Raw genomic sequence first — 23,528 nt, 5'->3', positions numbered from 1 at the left:
TAAAACCCTAAATATTAATAACCTAGTTAAGTTATATAGCCTAATATAATAATAAGGTATGCCAAGCCTTGGCGGCCTAAGGCCAAAGCTTAGGTTACCTAAGGTATTAACTCCGGACTAACAGTGGATTAGCTCCGGTGATGTTAAACGGAAAAACGTTGGCCCTGACAAATACCACTTTAAAATATTTACTAAAGCTAAGTATTTTTTAAAAGCAGGCTCTAGCTTTAAGTAGGGATTTATTAATATATTATAAATTTTAAAGTTATTTATACTAAATTAGTAAAAAATCTTGTTTATATAACTAAGCTAAAAAAGCTAAAGTATTTAATTAGCTTAATTTTAATAAACCTTTATACTAAAATAGTAATAGCATAGGCTAAGATTAAATATTTTAAAATATTTATTTAAAATATTTTTAATTTTTTAAATCTAGATTTTATCCCTGCTAACTAGTAAGAAATTATTTATATATATAATAATAAAAATCTTGCTATTAATAAAAACTTTTAAATTTAAATAAATAAAATAAAAGCCTAAAATAGCTAAAAAATTTATAAATAATTAATATTAAATTTATGGTACTTACTTTAAGTTATAAAGGGCCTTTTAAAGCTAGTAAATATATTTAAAGTTATTAATAAAAAAATAAGGTTATTTTATAAAAATTATAATATTAATATTCTTATATAAAAATATTATTTTTATATTTATTTACTTAATTTTAAGGTTTAGCGCGGTAGTAATAATAAAAAAAAGCTTATAGCTTATTAGCTTTATTACCTTAGTAAAGGTTTTATAATAATTAAGCCTATAAACTTATTTAAAGCCATAAATTACCTAGTAAGCTTTATAATAAAAAATTTAGCTTTTTAGTTTTTTTTTAACCTTTAAAACTTATTTACTAAAGAGTAAGTGTTTTTTAAAAGGCAGGTTAATAAGTTTTTAAGTTTTATTTTTTATTAAAAAATTATATTTTTTTATATACCCTTAAACTACTTATTTTATTTACCTTTAGCTTTAGCTTGCTAAATTATTAGTTTATTTTTTTTTTAAAAATTTACTTATAAAATATTATAGCTAATATTAAAATATTATTTAAGCTAGGCTTGCTAGCTAGTACTTAAAAATTATTTAAATAAAATTTATTAACTAAGGTAATCCTATTTTACATGGCTTTAGTAATATTTTAAAAATAAAATAAATAAGCTAGCTTATTTAGGATTTAAAAAGCTTTTTTAAAATTAATAATAGCCTGGGCGCGTGTGTAGTATACTAGGCTAATATTATAAAAGCTAAAATTTAAGTTTTTTAAAAATATATTAACTTTAATAATTAAATTAGTAGCTTTTATTACTAGATTCTTAGGGTTTATATACTTAAAAAAGTCCTTAAAAGCTAAGCTTTTTAAGAATTTATTTTTAAGATTTTTTTTAGTATTTAGGTTAGTATTAGCTAGTAAGTTTTTAAAAATAAAGATTTTTAAAAATACTAAAGCTTTAGGTGCCTTAAAAATAAAAATTTTTAAAAGGTTTAAAGCTTTAAGCAGTGCCTTAAAAATAAAGATTCCTAGGGGAAGTAATGCCTTAAAAATAAATATTTTTAAAAAAGGTAAAGCCTTGGGGATAAAAATCCTTAAAAAAGGTAAAGCCTTAAAAATAAAGATTTTTAAAGGTGCTAAAGTAATTACTTTTAGTAAAAAATCTAGCCTAATATAGTAATTCTTAATAATATTAATATTATATACTAAAACTATATAGCTATTATTTAAAAAAACCTGGTATAACTTATTTATTTTTTTATTAAACCTAACTAGCCTTTTAATTTTTATTTTACTATTTTTATAAAGCTTTTTTTACTTTTTTAGTAGGTTTAAAATATAAACCTTAAATTAAAAAATATAAATATAAAAGATATTTAGCTAGTAGCTATATTAAGCTTTAAATAGTATAATATTATTTAGTATAAAATATAAAGTTTAATTATATAAATAATTAATATTTTTATAAAACTTAAACTATATGTTAGCTAGGGCTTTAATATTATATAATATAAATTATATAAGGCTAAGTAACTTACTAATAAGTATTTTAACATGGCTATTTTATTTATACTAGTTTATACTAAAGGTTTTTATAATAACTTTAAAGCTATAAATAAGATATTATAAGTTATAAATATTTTTTTTTAATTATAGTATACATGGTGCAGCGGGAGCTTGGGCGTGTTATATTAGTAAATAATAAAAAAAGCCTAAATAATAAATTTATTTTTACTAGCTAGTATTATAACCTAGTAATAATAAGATTTATTATTTATAATAAAATTAATATATACCTTTTTATTAAATAAAAGTGGATATAGGCCAGAAATATTTATATAAAGTAATTTAAATAATTAATTAATAAATATTATAGTACCTTTATAAGGCTTAACCTACTAATATATAATAATATAGGATTTATAAATATAGCCCTTAGGTATATATATATTATAAATTACCTTTTTTATTTTATTAAGCTAATTTTTAAAGGTATAGCCTATTTATTAATACTAAAGCTAGAAAAATTTATCCTAAAAAATAAAGGCTATTAATATTAAAATAACTAGTATTACTAGGCCCTAGTAAAAATTAAAAAAAAATATTTTATAAACTTTAGTAGCCATATACTAGGTTAATTTATAACTATATAAAATAATAATATTAATACCCTGTAGCTTTTTAGCTTTTATATTTTACTAGCTAAAATTAATTAAGTAATATTTATTTAGTAACTAAAAAATAAAAATTAGTATAAAAAACATGTTTAAATAATATAAAATATTATTTAAAGCTAAAATTTTAAGCTAGCTATTAATATAATAAAAAATTTTAATAATATTAATACCTTAGGTATTAAAAACTTTAAGATTAATATTCTTAATACTAGGGCTAGTATAGGGCTTAAGATTTTAAAATAAAAAGTAATTATAAGTAACATGCTGCGTATAACTATTATTTAAGGTAATTTATTAAATAAAACTATTTTAAATAGTTTTTTATTTAAAATTTAAACTAATTTAAATTATAAGTACTAGCTTAAGTATAAGCTTTATATTTTTTTTAATTTTAAAATTTTTTTAAGGGTGCTTAACGCCCTTACCACCCTAAAAGTTTTTTTTAAGTAGTTTTAAGCTTAAAATAAAGTTAATAGCAGGTTTTTTAGCTATAAAAAAGCATGTTATAATAAAGATAATAGCATGTGGTAATATTTATAATACCCTTATTTTTATATATTTAAATAATATTAAGGTAATTTTTATAATATTTAATATTAAGCTTAAATACCTTATTAAAAAAAAGTGTTAGGGTACTAGTACCCTAGTTTTAGTTTAATTTAGTAAACTTAATAGTAATTATAAAGTTATTTAAAAAAATAATTAGTGTAGTAATATTCCTTAAAAAGTGTTTAATAATATAATTATTAAAATATATAGCCTTAAAATAATTAAATTAATTACCTAGGGCTTAGTAAAAGGTAATAATAATAAGTTTAATTAAAAAAGTAATATTAATATAAGTAAATTTTTATTAAATTTCCCTAAGTTTCTTGCTAAGGTTAAAAATACTTTTATTATAAAATAAGGATATTAAGTTAGCCCAGGCCTTAAAAATTATAATATTAGTATTAAGTTTAAGGTGGCTTTTAATCTTATTAAGTAATTTATAAATTATTTATTTATTAATAAAAAGGTTTTATAAATTTAAACTTAAATAATTAAGGATTAAAGCCATAGCCCGGTCTTGGTTTTACTATTAAATTTTTACCTTATTATAATTTACTAGGGGTGTAGGCTTAGTAATAATAACCTTAGTAGCAGGCTAAGTAAAAGGTTACATAAAAGGTATAATAGTAACTAAAACTTTATTATTAATACTTATATTTTTAGCTTAACTTATAATAAATTATTAGCTAGGGGTTTTGGTATCTCTACCTGCTAGGGCTAGTATAATAAAAAAAAACTAATAAAGGTTTTTATAAAATATTTTTAATTTAGCTATTTTAAAAAATAGCTATAGCTAGCCTTTTAAAGTTTTAAAAATACTTATTAGTTTTATTTAACTTACTAATTTTTTAAGGTTAAAACCAGGATATTCTCCACTTTAATTAAGGTTATTTTTTTTTATTTTAACTTAATATAGGAGAACTAAATATAAAAAAATTAAATATAAAAAAACTAAATAATAAAAAAAATTAAAGTGGTCTAGAAGCCAGGGATTAAAGTACTTAAAAATTAAAAACTTAAGGTAATTAAAAATAATAAGCCCTAAAAAGTTACTATAATAAAATTAAAATTAAATAGGCTAAAGCCTATACTAAAATAGTTATAAAAAAAAAACTAGTAACTAGGGATAGCTAATTAAAGGTTTAAAGGTTAGTTTAAATTTTTAAAAAGTAGTTAAAATTAAAATTTAAGTTAAAAAATTTAAAGGTATTATATTACCTTTAAAGGTCCTAGAACTTTTTAACTATTAAAAAAAACTTATTTTTATTAAAAAAATTAAATACATGTGGCCTTAAAAAGCAAATATTTATAAAGTTAAAAGTTAATTAAAAAGGTAAAGGTAAAAAAAAAAATAAAAAATTTAAGGTAAAATAAAATAAAGTTATAATATTTATACCTTTATAATAAGGCCTTTGCCCTAAGCATAGGGCTTTTTAATTATTATAATAATTAGTAAAATTATAAAAAAAAATATAAAGCTAGATAAATAAAATAAAAAAAATACTATGTATTTAGTTAGTATGGGTTAATTTAAAAAAAAAGACTTTTAATTAAATATATAAGTTAAGTAAACCCGGGCTTATAACCTATTAAAAAAAAAAATAATTATTATATATAAAAGTTTTTTATATTATATTATATATTAAGCTAGATATTTTAGGGATAAATAAAGAATTTTATAGTGGCCATTCGGGCCGGAAGAACCTTCCTCCACCGGAGCCCTAAGGCCGCCGGTGGCCTCAGGCACCCACTTCCAGCAGGTTGCAACGCAGAAATCATTATACGCGTACTCGACAGTGCGCGAAATACTCCTCGAATTTGTCCCAAAGCCCAGGTAATCGAAGTCTAGGTACGGGATGTAACCCAGGCTCTTCCAGCTCTTGAGCCCGCCGCGGCCTTGGTACGACCACTCCAGCGGCTCGTTCTCGGCGTCGTTGACCATGGCTTCATAGGCCAGCGTCCAGTTAATCCCGTTGGCGTCTGAACCAGTGAGATTCTTGACATAGGCGTCCGCAAGCACGACGTCAGCGTTTGAGCCGCCCTGTGTCCAGCCTTTGCATAAGCTCATCCGGCAGTCCGGGAGGTACCCTTCGTGCTTGTAGGTGTCAAGGAGGCTGCGAACCATAAGGGACTGGGTCTCCGGGTCGATTATTGTGAGGAGGGGGTGTTGGACTCGGAACGAGTCCCATATACTATTCTTGCAGTCAGCAGGCCAGCCATGTAATGGCGATGGGAGGAGGTATAGGGCCTACCAGTAAAACGAATCAAAGTACGGCCCCTCACTATCCCATAGCGGATTCTCCCCGGACATATCCTGTGGATCGAGCATGTTGCGGTAAAGCCCGCTCCAGAAACTCCGCTGGAGGTCTTCACCTGCACCGCCAGGTGTGACTGAGATAGGACTCAGCTTCTCCCTCCACGCTTCCTCCGCTTCACTTCGTAGTCGGTCAATGTCATCCAATGGTGATGGGATCTCCCTTTCTGCATTCTGACAGGCTTGCTGGCTGCTCACGTAGCTTACCCCTACCCGTGCAGTCACTGTGAGATTTCCCTCGTCCGGCCGATGGAACCTGAAGAATCCGCCAGCCTGGATATAGAACAGGTTAAACCCCCTCGTCACGTAAAGGTCCTGGACATCCGTGCCAGCGCGATCATTCACCCAGACCCCGCTATCCCGCACCGAGGCGCCGTAGAAATCAACGCAGGTATAGAACCGGTACGATCCAGCGCCAAACGACGGGAGGAAAGTCCCGTTGGCAATGATCCTCGCGTTCCCAGGGTCAACGGAAATAGAGGCATTCTGCCGACTATCCCAGAGATCCGTCAGATCAAGCAGAATCAGCGAACTTCCCTCGCCACCCCCTTCCAACCCAGAACCAGACAAAGCCGAAGCAGGAAAAGCAAACCGAAACAGCGCCGCCCTCGCCGAAACCGTCATCTCAGCCCCAATCCCACTCTCCATCCGCAGTCCAAAATACCCTGGTCTCGCGACAACCGAGTCGTTGACGTACCCCGTCGCGCGGGCACTCTTCCCAAAGACACAGCTGTTGACATCGTCCCCATCCGAGCAGATCTGTGGGAACAGCGGGAAATTCCCCAGCGAGGGGTTCCCGCCTGTGCCTGAGTCGTGCAGGGCCGAGAAGCCGGTTACGCGGCTGTTGTCGGACGCGAAGCCGGCTGTGTTTTGGCCGTCGACGTCCGCAACGGCTTTTGCGATGCTGTAGGGGAGTGAGGCGCCGGCGAAGACGTTTCCGCCGTTGGTGGAGCCGATGAGGGGGTCGATGTAGGTGAGGGGGTCGAAGTCTTGATCTTGTGTTGCGATTGCATTTGCTGTGGTGTGCGTTAGGCTGGATATGGAGACTAGTAGTGGGATGAGCATGGTGTTAGCAATAGCAGATGGTAGCAACAGGTAGAATGGACATTGAGGTGGTAAGTGCCTGGGATGTCATGAGACGCGAGGGGGAGAGGGGAAGGACGCAGGGATCGTCGAGGCGAAGGGTTACCTACCTTGGTCCTGAGCCTTCCTAGAGATGCGGAGTAACTGCTCTGTAGTTTGTACCACCGTACCTACACCACCTGCATTGCATCCACAGCCATGGACTATCTAGGACTCTCCCGAAGAATAAAGCTGAGAAAGCCCTAGATCCCAAGGACCTCAGATAGGGATCCTTCCTCAAGTGCGTCTGAGCCCCAATAATGAGAGTGAACTAAGTGATTGCAAAGCAGATGTATGGACTGGAACAGGGGTGACACTAGAGCACTAAAGGATACTGCAGAACTCCGCGGACCCATGCCATACATCCATAAAAACCGCGCCTATACGTCAAAAAAGCTGACAGTGCGAGTGCCCCTCGCGCCTTTTGTGATATCCGGGAATGTCATCCGTCTCTTCATTTACTCCTTACTTGGAGACACCATGAAACATTGCCCGGAAGCCATACAGTTCCTAGCACCGTCGAAAGATGTAAGGAGGGCATTCATCAGCCACCTGTTGGCTGTAGTCTACGTCGCTTACATGTACTCGATCAATCTTGAGTGATGAAATGCCTTTGGTATTGATATTGATCAATTCTGGCAGCTTTATACAACAATAAAACTAAGCAAACATGAATTAAAGAAGAGAAAAGAAAACGAAATCCATCACACCCTTCCACCCCATGCCTCGAGGTCATCGTCCGTCTCATCATCATCGTCCGTACTCTCCTCGGTGCCCCAATACATGTCCTTAAGCGCGGACCGCCGTGCCTTGACTGCATTTGCGGCCGTCTCCAGGACTTTGTCTGAGTCGCCTCTACTGCATCCAGCACCAATTAGGATGTCTTGGTAGTTGTGACCCACCTCCTCCACCAACGCAAGCAGCATGTTCTTGGGTATATATCTACCCGGCATGCCCCAGAAGAGCCGCCCTGCCTCATCCCTTAGGATGGGGAGTGAGCCTCCATTGGTGTTGTGGGCCCAGGCACGGCGCAGGCTCTGGATACAATAATGGTAGTACAGGTACCGCGCTGCCGGGCGGAAATTGGTGCGGAATACAAGTCTTTTCCCATCTAGAGACCTCTAGGTCTCTTCATCATTAAGATGAATGAGATGGTCGAGTTTCTCCCATTTAGGGTCAATGATTCGCAGCTTAAACTCGCGTGTCTCCTGCGAGACCCAGGCAAGAAGCTCCGCCAGGGGCGGGCGGTCGTCGGGCAGATCTGGGACAATCAAAATCTTCCCCGCGTTAAGATACTTTTCGAAGAAACGGGGCACAAGAATGCCATTCCGGGCGGAGAAAAGCTCTGGTGACTTGGTCTTCCCGAAGATATCGTCCATGCTCTCTTGCCCGTGCATGCACGGGAAGAGGTGGGCGGCCACGACTTCCTCTTCAGGCCAATATCTGCCGAGAACGGGGACCCAAAGCCATTCGAATTTCGGATGCTTTGCATCACCAGTTGCTATCAGTTCCTTGCGGAACGAAGACTGGTCCCCCGAGTTTCTGTCGTCCGTGCCCGTTTCATGACGCCGAGCCCTGTCCTGCTCGTCGTGAATAGCTTCATGAAAAAATCACGCGCCTTCTTTTTTGCCCACCATTTTCGGGGTCGAGATTGTCGGCACGCTTTTTCGCAATGCGGAGGCTTGCCTGATGGGCGCAGATGCTCGCCTTGACTTCCTGACCCCTTGGTATGTTCTCCCAGGGCTCTGCACCCTCCCAGTCTCTCATGGAGGCTTTTCGAGATATCTCTGTCCTTTGGAGCTGGAGATTCTCCAGCTCGGCCGAGTTGGTCCAGTACTCGGCGTTGAAGGACCCCTTTTTGAGGCCTTTTTTGACCAAGCGGATTTGATGGTTGAGCCGTCGCTGTTCATCCTCGGTTGGCACCGGGCTTTGCGAGGCAGGTCTGTTCTGCTGCGACATTTTAGGTGTGAGATATTCGATGCGTGGATGATGTAGGTACAAAGTACAAGAGATGGTTGAGGCAGAGAAAATGGGAGGGATTCCAGCATTGTGAATCTCACGGAAAGCTGATTTTGACTCATTCGGATTTCAGTGCCGGTAAGGTTCCTTGAAGAGTAATCGTCAACCTCATGCTCCGCGAGCAGAGGAGCATTAATATTGACAATGTCCCAAATGCGACAACGGCTTTTGACACGTGCTGAAGCAGAGCTGAAGCAGGAATCAGATCCGTCTCGTGAAGCATGCTTTAGCAGCAAGTAAGCGTCTCGCCAGTCCTGTGCCCGCTCTTGTTAACTGTAGTGCAAATCCCATCTCAGCATCCGCGCAGAATATGCTTCGCCAGAGACACCGGAGGAGCGTTGCGGACTATCTAAGACTCTTCCAAAAGAACGAAGCCAGTAACAAGAGCCTCGTCTGCCATGAGAAAGCCCCAGATACCAACCACCTCCCCAGACAGGACTCCTTCATCAGGTGTATCTGAGCCCCAATAATGAGATTGAAACGTTCGCTGAAAGGTATCGACTTCGTGACGTTCGAATGCCTCCGAGTCAGGCGCATCGACAAGTGCACGCCTGCGGCTCTTGCCGCTGCTGCCTTTTTCAGAATGAAACTATCTCTTTGTCAATCTATACATCCCTCGACTAAGAAAGGAATCACACTTACGACCACGTCCAGAAGACGCCTCGAGTCAGCAATGAACTCAACCGTTTGAATCTCTTCATCAGGCTCGAATGTCAAGACATTGTGAGTTTGGTGACCGGTCACATCGCCCATCTCCCTGGAAGTGCCAGATGAATATGTAAATTTCAAGCCCGTGACAAGGTTTCCGTTATTATGGCCGTGATATCCCGTTATGGAGATCAGGTTATCCGTGACACTGATCCCCTTCCATAGCACCTTATCCGGCGAAGCGAATGGGCGTGTAGCAAGGAAGTCATTCGGATGCCAGAGCGTCACCTTAGCGCCGGACAACGTGGGAATAGGTATCACCCTGGGAAAGTCCCAGGCATTGTTGAAGACCCAGACCATGTGCGACTGTGAATGAAATCAGTATCATGCGCAACCAATGGCGTGATATGGGGCTTTCTTACAAGTTTCTCAAGGTGGCTACCGTGGAACCGGAGGACAGTGTACTTTGTCGGTGGAAGTTCCTCTGGGTACGATACAGTCCGCAGGGTAGTCGTAATTGAAACGCGAATCACGCGGCCGTTGTACACCCTTTCAGCGCGAGAGTATCTGCCATCGGAAAGCCAGATAGTGATTCCCGTTATTATCTCTTCTGTGTCGAGGCTCATGGACGCACCCTCACAAAGCCACTGGCCAACAATTGAAGGACACGACCCGTGATATTCAAACCATAGTCCAGAAACTTCATTATCGAGCCGTGGGCGTCTGGTACTCCCGTTTGAGATTCGTATGCATTTTACTGATTGCAAGGCTGCAGACGTATAAGCTCTGAGTCCATTTCCTGCCTCGGCGATAATATAGGAGCCCAAAGATGACGCTAGGCTTGCAGATAAAGAAGCCGAATTTGTGACGCCTTTTTTTTCTCCGGCTGAGGACGAGTCAGGTGCCTGCTGCAGTTTCTCGCACTGCAACCCGAGATTCAGAAAGAACCCGGCATCTGCCTTTAAAAACGTTCAGTAAACGGAAGTTTTCATATGTAACTGGACTTACTTCGGTGGTAGCAGTCAAACCTGTTATTTGGTGTCCAGGGTGAGGCTTCAGAGTCTCTATAATCTTCTCCTCCATTTTTATGAAAGGGTTTGGCCCCAAACCATCGTTCAGTACTGGAATGTGCTCTGCCACCTGAGAGTGTTCTAACTCATTTGAACTGAAGATGAGTTCGTTTCCAAGGTTTGTGACTATCTATAGAAAGCAAGTTAGTCGGCAGTTCTTCCTGAAGTGGACCATGAAGCGTACCCGTTGCGAGAGGACCCGGTCATCCTCTGCGGACCTTTCGACTATGATGCTTGAGATCAACTCTCCGCCAGGCCCATCAATGAATGATGAAACTTCCATTGAGCCTCGCTGGCCAAAGTGAAAGAAGCTTTGATCATCAAGGTAGAACGAAAGTCCGACAAAAGGCGATGACTTGTCGACCATGTGTGAAACTATGCGCGTAAGCCGTGTGAGCCTTTCGCCGGTAGGGCCACCGAAGTCGATATTCAGAATCGGGCTTGATGTATCGGGTCGAGGGTTCCATGGTTCGGGAGCAAGGGCTACCGTTTTTCTGGGATAAGTGGGCGTCCAGACAGGCTGGGATACGAAGGGCTTGTCAAAGCCGACTTCTGAGCTGCCTTCGGTCACCCCCAAAGCAATCATTTTGAAAGCCTATAGTGTCAGTATCTGGCGAGGTTGACTCTTTGCGCAGTGGCTTACATCAAAACTGGCAACGAGTAGGATATCTGATCCCTCTCGCGTAAAATTCAAGATTCCGAATGCAAATTGAGCTTCGCCGTTTCCAGTGTCACCCACCCATTGGGGTTGGGGGCCGCGGTCAACAATAGCTCTTATTCCCGTTACTCCACGAGGACATGTAGCCAGCTCGAAACCTGTTATGCGAACCGTTGGAGCAATCTCAATCAACTGGTGGTCTGGCGAAATAAACCCGAGGCTTAGATTCGTGATGGCCTGAGTTGAGGTATTGACGACGCCCAATTGCAAGCCAGAAACGAACTTCTCTGAATTAAAGAGAATGGTAGATATGTTGACTCTGATGATGGCGCAGGTTCCCAAGGGGAGAACGACGACCCTATCGTGGAGCTTTCTACTGCCTGACGGAAGTAGGTTATGTTCATCTACAAAGGCTGAAGTACGAACCATTCTCCCGGGCAAGACGTCTGAAGTAAGTGTTTCGGCCTCAGCAGGAATGAGTATTGTTCCCGTGCATTGGTCGCCATGAAGACCGTCTCCTATCATATGCCCAGCAAGCAAAGTAGCGTTGATGCCAACGAGGCTCCAAATTCGAAGGCGGTTCTTTACTCTTGGAACACAGGAACTGTCGCTTAAAGTATCCTTCAACAGAAAATAAGCATCCCGCCAGTTCTGGTGTCCAGATTCATTAGTTGGCAAGGCAAATCCCATTTCAGCATCAGCACAGAACCTGCTCCGCCAGAAGGACTGGGGGAGTGATGCGGGGTCGGTTACAGATGCAACACGCCTCGACGCCAATCGCAAATGTCGAATGTCCACTGAAGAAAGAATAGACAATATCATATGTAAGACTTCTGCAGGAAGCGAAGAGAATAAATCAAACCCCGCAGAAGGAATTCGCACTGTCATGGGAACGAATCTTCTATGACGAGATCGAGGTTTTTGAAACTGGGAGAGTGATGATAATATCTCGGGCACATCGCAAAACTGCGAAGGGCGGCTCAACATCTGCGCGAATCCTTCATCCGTCATACGCCTTATCGGATCTCCAACGGGCTTCTGAAACTGAGCTGCGCCTCCAAAATCATGGCCAGGGCGCATATATCTGTGACGACTCCATATTGTACAGAATACAATCTGAAAAAAGACATTTGAAAGCTTGGCTATATTCGCAGCCCCTTCTGGGACTCTTTGTAGCAGGATTTCCCAGCATATTGCGTGAAGAGTGAAGCTCCAGGTACGCTGCTCCAGATCATAGAACGGGAAGTAGGTATGAAGGTTCACATTAGCATCATCAAATCTGCTTTGATAGTCTTCGGCGACGGTCAGTTCATTGGAAGAATTGATGAACCCCAAGCCACTAATGGTTGCGGCGTCTAGATCATCGTGGCGCCGGACCGCTGGCTGTTAGCTATAAACAAATATGCCCGGGCTTCAGATAGCATACCAACACGGAGCTCTTGATACCATGAAAGGCTCTCCTCCGGTACAGTTCCTGGTGCGGCAGCGGCGCGGCTAATATTCACGCCGCATACTACACAGTAGTGGCGCATTGGATGTAGTTTCGAGTGGCGTGTGCCTAGTCATGGCAAGTCAGAAAAGGAATATAAGATAAATGATCCGCATCGGCTTTGCTAAGCAAAAACTAATTTCGAAAAGTAAACAGTCATGTTCGGATTGAAGTTCAGTATACGTCTGAGATCCACACATGTGGGGGATAATAGGGGGATGAAAGTCGAAAGGAGGCCGAAGGAAAGTGGCCGCGCCGGTGTCATGTGATTCAAAACAAAGCCGCTACCTAGTAATGAACTGTCGGACGCCCGGAGGGCCGGCGCCCGGGACGCGCCTATCCTGATTAGGACTAGCGCAGCACGTGATGGTTAAGGTTTTTTTATAACTTACCGCTTGCTATATATAAATAATTTAAAGGTTTACTATAAGTAATATTATTAGCTAGTTATTAGGTTATAAGCTTTTAAACTTTTTTAATTACTTTAAAATATTATTTAAAACTTTTTTAAGTATTTTTATAAGCTTTAAAGCTTGTAATAAGTATTATTATATACTTTTTTTACCTTTTTAAAACATAATTTTTAACACCTACTATTTATAAATTAATAAAACTATAATTTTTTAACTAATTAAAACTTAATATTTAATATAGCTAAGCCTTAATAAACTATTTTTATTATAAAAATACCTAATCCTGCTGCAGGGACGCCTTAATAAGTAACTTAGTTAATAAATTTTTTTAATTTCTTGCTTAAACAGGCATATTATAAGCACTGCCTGCTTAAGGCTATAATTTTTATTATTATATACCTACTTAGGATTAAACTCTTGGGCTAAACTAATTATAATAAGTAATTTAATTAGGTAAGAAAATATTTACAAGCCCTATGCCTTTTTTAATTAATTAATTTCTTGCTTGCCAGGCCTTTTAAAAATAAATTATATTAAAAATAATAAAAAAATTACTTAATACTTATTATTAATTAGCTCCTGGGCTAAGTTAGCTATAAAATTTATATTAAAATTATAAAATTCCTATATTTAATAAAGTATACTAATAAAATATTTAATATAATTTACTAAATTATTATTAAATAAGGCATACCTTAGATTACCAAGGCAGTGCTTAGTGTTATTAATATATATAAAAACTAGTTTTTTACTACTTTTAAGTTTATTATAGTGTTTATAATTATATAAAATATTATTAAAAACCTATATATTATTATTAAGCCTAGCATTACCATGTTATTAGTTTTTTAAAAAATTTATAATAACCTTAAAATATAAGCTATATTTTAATAATTATTTTTAATTAATAAGATTTTAAGAAACTATAGCAAGAATAATTTAAAATAATTATATAAAAATACTATAGCTAAAGCTAAAATAATTATCCTACTTGCTGCCGCGGCCCCGCCCTTAAAAAAATAAAAAAAATAGGTTTATTATAAAAAACCCTATACTAAAGTGCTTACTAGCCCTTTAAATAGTATAAATAAAAAAAAATAAGTTAATTAAATAAAGCAAAAAAATAATAAGGTTTATTTTTATAAATATTATAAACATGGTAGCTATTTTTAAAAAAATTATTATTATTTAAACCCTTAACTTTAACTTAATAATTAAATTAAGCTTTTTAAAGTATGGGTGTTATACCTAAATAAAACTAGTATAAAACTATAAGCTATAGCTTTATATAATAATAATAAATTTAATAATTATAACTTTAAATATAATAAATTAAAGCTTAAAATTAGCCTTAAATTCTTGGTTATACCTACTTTTACTATAACCACTAAACTAATAAAGTAGCTTATAAATATAAAATTAGCTAAGTTTATTTTTTTTAAGTATTTTAACTTTAAAAACTATATAAAATACAGCCTAAACTACTTAGGATACTTATATAAAATATTTAATAAAGTAATTAAACATGCTAAAGGTTATGAAATACTAATTATTATTATAAAGAGTATAAATAGTATATATAAAAAAATTAAGGTTTATAAATATCACGCGCCTAAGGCTTTAATTTACTTATTATTTATTAAAAGGCTAAAAAAAATGCTTGGCATATAGTATTATAAAAAAAATAATATTTTTATTAGCTTAAATAAATTTATTATAAGGCAAGCTTATACACGCTATAATATCCCTTTTTTAAAGTTTATATTTAAATAATGTTTTTAATTAACTATAGTTAATATAAATTTATTTTATAAGCGCTTTAGCCACGCGGGTATTTTTAGACTTTATACTATAGCCTAGGCAAAAGGCCTTAATATAAATATTACTAATTAATTAAACTACTTTGCTTACCTTAAGGCTAAATTTTATAAAATATTATTCTGGCCCGTCCCGCGGGAAGTAAATTTAAAAAAACTATGGTATATAAATATATAACCTATTTAATTAACTAAAATTAGTAAATTTAATTATTACCTTATAATTATTAATAATGCTATTTAATTAGCCGCGGTATACTATATTAAAAAAAAAAGTGTTTTAATAACTAATATTATACTAAAAATACCACAAGCACCTTACAGGATAATATATTTATGTTATTAAAATAAATAGTAGTAAAAAGTTTTTTAAGTATAAGGCCTGGGCCAAGCCAAAAGGTCTAATATTTTAACCTTTTTTACTAAAAACTTTAAAGTTTAATAAGATTTTAAAATATTATACCTAGTATATTAATATAATAGCCCAAGCCATAAAAATTAATACTAGTTTACTAAAAAAAATATAGCCTAAAATAATTAAGGCTGCTATTATAATCTTAAATTAACTATTTATTATTAAAAATTTTTATAGCAAGTTACCCTTGTAGCTATGGCGTGAATATTACTAAATTAATAACTTAATACCTTATTTTAATAACTTTCGCGCTTATAACTATAAATTATATATTTATATATTAATTAAAAATTATAAATAGTCCCACAAGCTTGCTACAAGAGCTTTAATTAGTTATTTAGTTAAATATAAAAAAAATAATAATAAAATTTTTTAGGTATGGGTCCTAGGGAAGCGGGTTTATTATTTAAAGTATATTTTATTTAATAAATTAAAGTTTTATAAAAATAATTACCTGCTTAATATTATATTTATAAAAGGTGCCCTGCCTTAATTAAATAAATTAGCGCCAGGGGCTACTATATATAATACTAAACTTAATAATATACTTATTTTTAAGCTAATTTTAATAATCCAGGTGTTTAAAATACTAATTACTAGCTAAATTTAAATTATATTCCTAATTTTATAATACTAACTAACTTTAGTACCACGTGGTAATATTAAATTAAAATTACCTGCCTTGTTAATATTAAAATACTAGGTTAATTTTATTTTAGTGCTAATATAATACTTACATACTAAAAATATAAAAATTTTACTAAAATAACTAATTAATAATAATAATAATAATGCTAGCGTGCCAAGCCCAACCTTATTAAATTATTATAATAACCTTAATTTAGTAACACCACCTTAATTTTTAATAAAAAATATTAATATTATAATAACGCCGGCTTATACACCACTATTAATAAATTTTATTAGTTAATTTTAAATATAAATTATATTATTTTTATTAATAACCTAAGCCCCACCCGCTTCGCGCCCTTAAAAGCTTTAAAATAACCTTAACTTATTAAAATTAGTACTAAATAATATTTAAAATATATATAGGCAGATTTTTAAGGTAAACTACTTTAAGCCACGTGTATTTAACACAAATACTAATATAGTATTAAATATACTAATTAATTAAAATTTAAGAATATTAAACTATAAGATACCAGGCTAATTCCCTAATTAATTAAAAGTTTTAATAATAAAGGCCACCCCACACAAGATAAATATAAACACCAATATTTTTAATATAGTAATTATTTTATTAATTAAATACCCTAAACCTTATATTAATTATAGCTTATTAACTAAAGTAACCAAGCGTGTTAATACTAGAGTTATTAAAATACTTAATAAAATAGTTTAGTATTTACTTACCGGGAGGTTTTAAATATTAACTAAAGTTAAATTATATATTAATAATATTAAGGTATTAAGATCCTATAAAAAAGCGTGATAATTTAAGTTTTTTAATTAATAAAAAAAAGCTATATTAGTTTATATTAGCATAGTAATTACTATAAACACGTAAAAGCTTGTTAAATAATTAAAAGGGGCTAAGATTATTTTTAGTAAGTAGGTATTTATACTTAAAAGTAATAAAAATAGCTTTATTTTATTATTTAAGGCTTGGATTATTGCGTGTAGTAATTACTAAGTTATTAAATTAAATTATAATAAAAGCTTTTATTTAGTTATAGCTAATATAGTAGTTAAATATATATTAATAGCTATAGTTATTTAAAGGCTTAGCTAGTATTAATTTAATATTATTAATACCTATCTTAATATAAAAATAGTTAATTAAAAGGTTTATATATAATAGCCACGCGGCCACGGGATTAATAATAACCTTATATATAAGGTATAAAAAGCCCTATTTAGCCTTTATAATTTTATATACTTATAAAACTAGGAATTTAACTAATTACTACGCGCCAAGGGCTTTAAACCACTTATTAAAAAACCTTATATATATATTTAAAAGTTACCCTACACGCTAATTATTACTTATATAAATAATAGTATTATTACTAGTAAAATAAAGGCTAATATAAATATTATTATTAGCCTTTTATAAAAGATTTATAAACTTAAAGTTAGTAATAAATTAATTAAATTTCTTAAATTAATAATATTTTATAATTATAAAAGTAAGATAATCTGCCTTTTTTAAGCTATATATATAAAATAAATAGCTTAATATTTTAGCCTTACTAAGGCTAGGCCGGCAAAAATGCTAATAATAAAGGGGTATATTAAAATTATATAAAAAGTTAACTAATTAAATATTATAAATTTTAATATATTTTTAGTTTTTAACACCTTTAGCACTCACGCCTTTACTTAATTAATTAAATTTTTTAATTAGCTTAAAAAAACCTGTGTTAACCTTATATACCTAGTTTAATTTTTATAATATTAATAAAAATTTTTAATTATTAATAATATGGCAGCTATTAAGCACGTGATTTATTATATTATAGTTAATTAAAGTAATTTAGTACTTATTAAAACCTATATAAAAAAAATAATTATTTATTTTAATATATTTTATTAAAATTATTTTAATAGAAAGTTTACCAAGGGCTTTATTATATACCTTTATAAGTTTTTTATCACGTGGAGTTTAAAAAAATAAGTAATTATAGCACCTTTATTTATTATAATAAAATTTTTAGTATTTAATAGGGCTATTAAAATAACTTTATTTATAAAAAAGCTTACTAAGGTGTTTAAAATATAAAATAACACGTTAATTATAGTATACTTTAATAGTACTAGCGCTATTATTAATACTATTAATTAAAAAATTTTAGTTACTACACACTAGTTAGCTAATAAATACTTTTTTATATAAAATATTTATAAATAATACCTTATAAAGTTCCACCACGTGCTAGGAAAAAAAAACCCTATAAATAAAATAACTAAATTATTAAAAGTAACTAAGTTTACTACTTTTTAAAATATAACAAGCCTTAAAAAAGCCCTTTAATTAATAAATTAAAAGTATAAAAGTTTTATTATTCTTGTTTTTAGTAATATTTCCTATTTAAAATATATATATAGCTTTATAGTATAGCCACGCACTACTTAATTAAAGGGTATATTAAATGCCCGGAGGGCCGGCGCCTAAAACACACCTATTTTAATTAGAACTAGCGCAGCACGTGATGGTTAAGGTTTTCTCACGACTTACCGCTTGCTACATATAGACAATCCAGAGGTTTACTATGAGCAACGCTATTGGCTAGTCATTATGAACTTAAGTCTTGACAACTAACTGCTGTCAACTACTTTAACTCAAAAGGTCATGGAAAGGTCCATCGGCCTATGGAAAGACGGAAAATGTCAATGATGTTGAATCGGAGAAGGAAGAGGGCTCGCCCTCCATGGGACTACTCGTTACGCCCTTACAACCTATAGAACACCTGCCTAAGCGCCAGCCACGATAAGCAGAGCACCGGACTATGAGCTCTAAGACCTCTGAACCTATGGGTATTCCAGCTAGCACTGGTGTCTGAAACAGTCTGTCAGCCTCAGGAAACGCCGTTGGTTTTTGCGCAGCACTCATTGGAGCTCCATATCAGGTTTGCCAGAGAGGTACATCCCCACGACGAAAATAACTCAAGTACGCGCGCGCAAAGAAACAGCTGCTCAATTGCCATACAGATTTTGGGGAGCACCTGCACCTGAGACAAATCAGAGATACTCTTGCCTTGGAATCCATGCCGACGCAGACGGTGCGAGTGCATAACGCAGCAGGCGCCTCAAAATCCGGATCAGCCCTCACTAGGTATAAGAGTACCGATGGTCCTCAAGTACATCGCCCTTTCTTTACAGTATCCATCCATCTCAATTGTCCCTTTTTGCCTACACCAAATTGAGCGTCTATCGCAGCGAAGAATCCCAACAACAAAGCAGACTCCAACACCATTATCATCCCTCTTCAGCCATGGCCGGAACCGTCGAAGCAGGATCCCCCTTCCACCGCAACCTTGGCCTGTACAGCTGCCTTACCGCCATCAAACCAACCTCCGACGAGGGTCCAGTCAATATATTTTGGACCACCATATGCGCCGAGTATTTCCCTCCAAGCGCCGGCTACAAGACAGCTGTTATGCAGAGAGTCCTACAAGACGACACCATGCCCGACTTTGCTGTATTCAAAATCGTGCTGAGAGCCGGCCCGCGCAGGAACACAAACGATCTGCACGAAAAGCAAATCTTCATTGTCGAGTGCAAACGACCCTCGAAGGATACGCCGGCGGAGTGGACATCTGCCACAGATCAATTGATACACTATTGCGAGAACAACGTGGATGGCTCAACCAGGATCCTGGCCGCAACTGCGATCGGCAGGAAAGTGAAGTTCTGGCGATACGATGCCGGCACGCTGTCCCCGTTGTCTGCCGTGCTTGATCTCTCCTGGGCGGCGGGTCAGAACGAGACTGTTCAGATGCTGGACTATGTACGCACTCATGGATGGGCTTGGAATCAGTCGGGCTCTGCCTAGGACGAGAACCCGGGGTTGAGCATTTGCAAAGCATTCTGGCGAACTCCGTACCTGTCAGTGCTTCAAGACAGCGGGTTTCGCCAAAGCTTACAGTGTATATCTCGTTGCATGCTACTGTTCTGGTTTCTTTGATATGCGCCTTATGCTCTGCTTGTTGTCCTTTGCCTTTTTTTAACATTTTAACCTTTGATGTTATGCTATGTATGTTATGTTTTTTTTGTTGTCCATTACCTTTCTTATTGGTTTTTGCGTTGATTGTAGGTTGGTGCTGTGACATAAATGATCTAGGAACACGAACCAGAGTCCCAGACAGATTCGATTTTTAGGGATTGTTCAAGTGTATGTACCAGTATTAGGTTCACGTTCTATGCAGAATGCCTTTCCGAGCCAGATCCAAACAGTTATCATCGCCCGTGACTGGATACGTTAGTTGCTTCGCCACAGTACTTCCAAGAGGGCTATCAAAACGAATCTATAGGGCTAATTATGAAAGCCTAGATGTCAAACAGATACGAATAAGAATAGAACTTTTCATTCTTGAAATCGTATCGAGATTTTACCCTCTAAGCCAACCAGGATGTCGATTAGGGCGTCCGTAACACATCAAAAACAAATGCTCCAAGGGACGAAAACTAAAACTAGAACAATGGGTATAATTAAAATCGATAACCAACGAAAGAGATCCCCATGATAGTCGAACAATACCTCCTCCACCCATCCCTCGGGATTATATTAAGCGTAGAGCGCATTCTATAGCGGTAAGTCGACATAAGCCGGCGTAGATTAGATAATGATACCCTTGTTCTGCTTCTTGTCGACATTATAGTTGCGCCAGACGGCAATGGAAGGGATACCAAGGACAAGAAGACAAGTGGCCGCGATGGACCCGTACATCTGGCTCCGGCCCCAGGCATAGTTGACGGCGTTGCGAAGATCGCCCCCGACAGGGTAATCCTTCTGGACAAGGTATCCGCCGTCACTGATCTCCTTCGCCATGCCCTTGAGGGCATCTGGCAGGTGCGAGCGGAGGGCATTGACGAAACTGTTGTTGTAGATCGCAGCCCCGACGGCTTGGCCGATGGCACCGCCCAGACTGGAGAAGAGGCCGAGGAGTGAGAGCATCATGGGCACACCTTCTCTGTCGGCGGAGGCCATGACGGCCATGTCTTCGCCGATCACCAGGGTGCCGCCTCCGAAGGCGATGAAGATCTGGCACATGACGATGTACCCGATGCCCTGGTCCTCGCCGCGGAAGTGGATCATCAGACCCGCACCGAGGATGAGGAGGGGCAAGCCGAAGAAGAGACAGGCGTACTTGAAGTGCTTTGTCCACCGGATGTAGAGTCCGAAAATGACACCCCAGAAGCAGGAGCCGACGTTGTAGATCTGGAGCATATAACCTGCGTTCGAGATGCTGAGGTTGTAGACAACAATTACAAAGTTGTAGAAGTAGAGATCCCAGCAGTAGAAGGCGAAGAATGCAAGGGCGGACATGCAGCAAGCGCCCAGTACGGTGCGCTGCTTCAGAAGCTCATATCGAATGAACTGAACGCGCGCAAACCATTTCTCCCATGCGGCGAAAATGAAGAGAGTACAGAAACCGACCACCACCATGGCGATAAATGTGGCGTCACCGTACTGGGATCGACCGTTACCCGTCAAACTGAAGGGAAGAAGCAGGAGAATCCAAGCGGCCATCAACAGAGCAGCACCAATCACTAGCAAGTTAGCAAGGCCCAGAAAGGGGAGTGGCTAAGAGGCTTACAGTCAAACTCATGGATGTAGTGGACGATTGACTGCATCATGGTACGGCCACTAGGCTCCCGCTGGTACACTCCCATCTTTTCGGCCTTCTTCTGGTAGAACTTGAAAATTATGACAAGCGGCGAAAAGGCGACGACGTTGATGATCGCGAAAGCGCCGTGGGCCCAACGCCAGTTGGCAATTTCAAGGAAAGACTGACCGGCCAGAGGACCGGTAAACGCGGTGCAGATGAACGGCGTCTGAGAGAAAGCGAAAGTAAACGCTCGGTTGCGCATTCCAGAGGTATCCGCCATGAAGACGTCCATGATGAGGAAGAGCGCATTGTAACCAACCCAGAAAAGGACGTAGCCTGCGGCGTACGAGTCAGGGCCATTGCAGGCGGCGACAATGATCAGACCAACAGCATAGACTCCAACGAAGATGGCGAACCCTTCAGCACGACCCCAAAGGTTGAGGATTTTGGCAATCGGCAGCTTGAGCACACCGCCGATAATACTGGTGAGGATATTCGCGGTGGAGACCTGGGGGGCCTTGGAGAAGTTGGCGTAGGCGTTGTAGATCACAGTGGAGCTGACGGAAGACTGGAGCGCGAGCAGGAAGAAGCACACCCAGATCCTGATCTGTTAGCAAAAGACGTAGGAAGAAGAATCGTTGACTCACCAAGCGTAGGTCGCGTAGACGGCCTTTTTGCTCCAGACCATGGCGGCGGCCTCGGCCTTTTGTACACCGAGGTGGGCATCTTGGGTGATCTTGTCCGGGTTCTGCTCGACCTCTTTTTCATTCCGAGCAAAAATACTGCTGTCGGAGGATGGATCCGAGTCGGACTCAGGGTCGATGCGTTGTTGGTTCTCGAGCTTGGGCTCAGCGGGATGAGACTCGGCCGGGGTGCGGTCGGTGCGGGAGATGAATTTATCCAAAAAGGCCATGGCGGAGAGCCTGGCTCGGCACAGGACAATACACTAACAAGGGGGTAACAACTCAAGGAAGAGGGATGATAGAAGGAAGGAGGGGAGAACGAAGAGTCACCGGGGAACGGTCTAGCTATATAGCAGGAGCAGAGTTCCGGACTGGCGGCCAGACGCGACAGAAGGTTTTCATCTCTCGAGATTTTCGCCCTCCTCTCATGATCCTGGAGACTCCGGAGCCAATGGCATTGTGGGCGGATCTGATAAGCCCCGTTATCTGATCAAGCTGGACTACCTACCTAAGAGGCTAAGACTGTCGCCGAGTCCTGACTCGCTGCTGGTTTTTCTCTGGTGGATCCATGACACGATCGATTCGGCGTCCCCGTTCTTCCCCAGCTGCACGAGAGAGACTCAGAGTGCGAAAGTACATGACGCATACTTTCATACAAAGTTATGACTCCCAAGTCTCGCTCAATACTTTTCAGTTTGGATGTGAGTTCCAACTTTGACTGCCAATTCCGAGTTCCGGTGCGAGTCGGTGCAGCGTGGGGGCGTTTTCAGCACCACGTTTGCCGGCAAGCTACTCCCCGTTAGCGCTCCTTGGTGGCTTCCACATCATAAGGTCTTCCTGGGCAACACCGGCCACTGGCTTATCATTGGCTTGGGCGTGAAGCATGAACCATGAACACCGCGCAGAGTCCGGCTGTCAAGCTCAATCAAGACGCAGGCCGACTTCGGGGTTCTCCGGCTGTGGGTGTGGCTCGCAGCTTGAAATCCTTGCAGCTCTGGCTCTTCCCGACAGCTTGGCTGATCTCGAGGTCCGTGGCACAAGCCGCACAACAGAATTACAAGTCGGTAAATTCTCCGATCTGTACAACGATCGAGCTTCTAGCGGCTCATGGTGCTTCGGCCGACGGCATCAGATATGCACAAAATGTCTTTGCGACCGTCGTCGTTCGGTTACTGGTACCCGCGGGCCTGATCGAAGGCGAACAGCCGAGTGCGCTACTGCAACCCAAGAATACCAAGACTCGCCCGTTCAAAATCGAACCTACTCAGACATGGTCTTTTGAAGCGATTGCACTGTCCTACTGGTCGACATCGGGTA

General features: G+C 37.5%; 6 protein-coding genes across 6 annotated transcripts; 1 reads left to right on the top strand and 5 right to left on the bottom strand.

Annotated features, from left to right (window-relative positions):
• Positions 1 to 4,909: 4,909 nt before the first annotated feature.
• Positions 4,910 to 6,646, bottom strand: DSM5745_01320 (uncharacterized protein; the record flags this gene model as incomplete). The annotated part of the gene is made up of 2 exons (XM_026743336.1): positions 4,910 to 5,459; positions 5,520 to 6,646. 2 exons carry the CDS (start codon positions 6,644 to 6,646, stop codon positions 4,910 to 4,912), a joined length of 1,677 nt encoding a protein of 558 aa, XP_026609181.1.
• Positions 6,647 to 7,407: 761 nt separating this feature from the next.
• On the bottom strand, positions 7,408 to 7,629 carry DSM5745_01319 (uncharacterized protein; the record flags this gene model as incomplete). Its single annotated transcript, XM_026743335.1, has 2 exons — positions 7,408 to 7,561; positions 7,619 to 7,629. The coding sequence occupies 2 exons, from the start codon at positions 7,627 to 7,629 to the stop codon at positions 7,408 to 7,410; spliced, it is 165 nt and encodes a 54-aa protein (XP_026609180.1).
• A 195-nt stretch (positions 7,630 to 7,824) lies between these two features.
• On the bottom strand, positions 7,825 to 8,662 carry DSM5745_01318 (uncharacterized protein; the record flags this gene model as incomplete). The annotated part of the gene is made up of 2 exons (XM_026743334.1): positions 7,825 to 8,300; positions 8,338 to 8,662. 2 exons carry the CDS (start codon positions 8,660 to 8,662, stop codon positions 7,825 to 7,827), a joined length of 801 nt encoding a protein of 266 aa, XP_026609179.1.
• Positions 8,663 to 9,071: 409 nt separating this feature from the next.
• On the bottom strand, positions 9,072 to 12,630 carry DSM5745_01317 (uncharacterized protein; the record flags this gene model as incomplete). The annotated part of the gene is made up of 7 exons (XM_026743333.1): positions 9,072 to 9,311; positions 9,365 to 9,736; positions 9,793 to 10,329; positions 10,379 to 10,570; positions 10,625 to 11,035; positions 11,084 to 12,477; positions 12,525 to 12,630. 7 exons carry the CDS (start codon positions 12,628 to 12,630, stop codon positions 9,072 to 9,074), a joined length of 3,252 nt encoding a protein of 1,083 aa, XP_026609178.1.
• Positions 12,631 to 19,190: 6,560 nt separating this feature from the next.
• On the top strand, positions 19,191 to 19,751 carry DSM5745_01316 (uncharacterized protein; the record flags this gene model as incomplete). Its single annotated transcript, XM_026743332.1, has 1 exon — positions 19,191 to 19,751. The coding sequence occupies one exon, from the start codon at positions 19,191 to 19,193 to the stop codon at positions 19,749 to 19,751; it is 561 nt and encodes a 186-aa protein (XP_026609177.1).
• Positions 19,752 to 20,534: 783 nt separating this feature from the next.
• Positions 20,535 to 22,441, bottom strand: sit2 (putative siderochrome-iron transporter; the record flags this gene model as incomplete). Its single annotated transcript, XM_026743331.1, has 3 exons — positions 20,535 to 21,469; positions 21,517 to 22,130; positions 22,176 to 22,441. The coding sequence occupies 3 exons, from the start codon at positions 22,439 to 22,441 to the stop codon at positions 20,535 to 20,537; spliced, it is 1,815 nt and encodes a 604-aa protein (XP_026609176.1).
• Between the last annotated feature and the right edge of the window lie 1,087 nt (positions 22,442 to 23,528).

The sequence above is a fragment of the Aspergillus mulundensis genome, assembly GCF_003369625.1.
Source record: "Aspergillus mulundensis strain DSM 5745 chromosome Unknown scaffold_0, whole genome shotgun sequence".
Taxonomy (NCBI): Eukaryota; Fungi; Ascomycota; class Eurotiomycetes; order Eurotiales; family Aspergillaceae; genus Aspergillus; species Aspergillus mulundensis.
The sequence above is the reverse complement of the archived record's forward strand: the minus strand, read 5'-3'. Positions and strand labels throughout refer to the sequence as shown.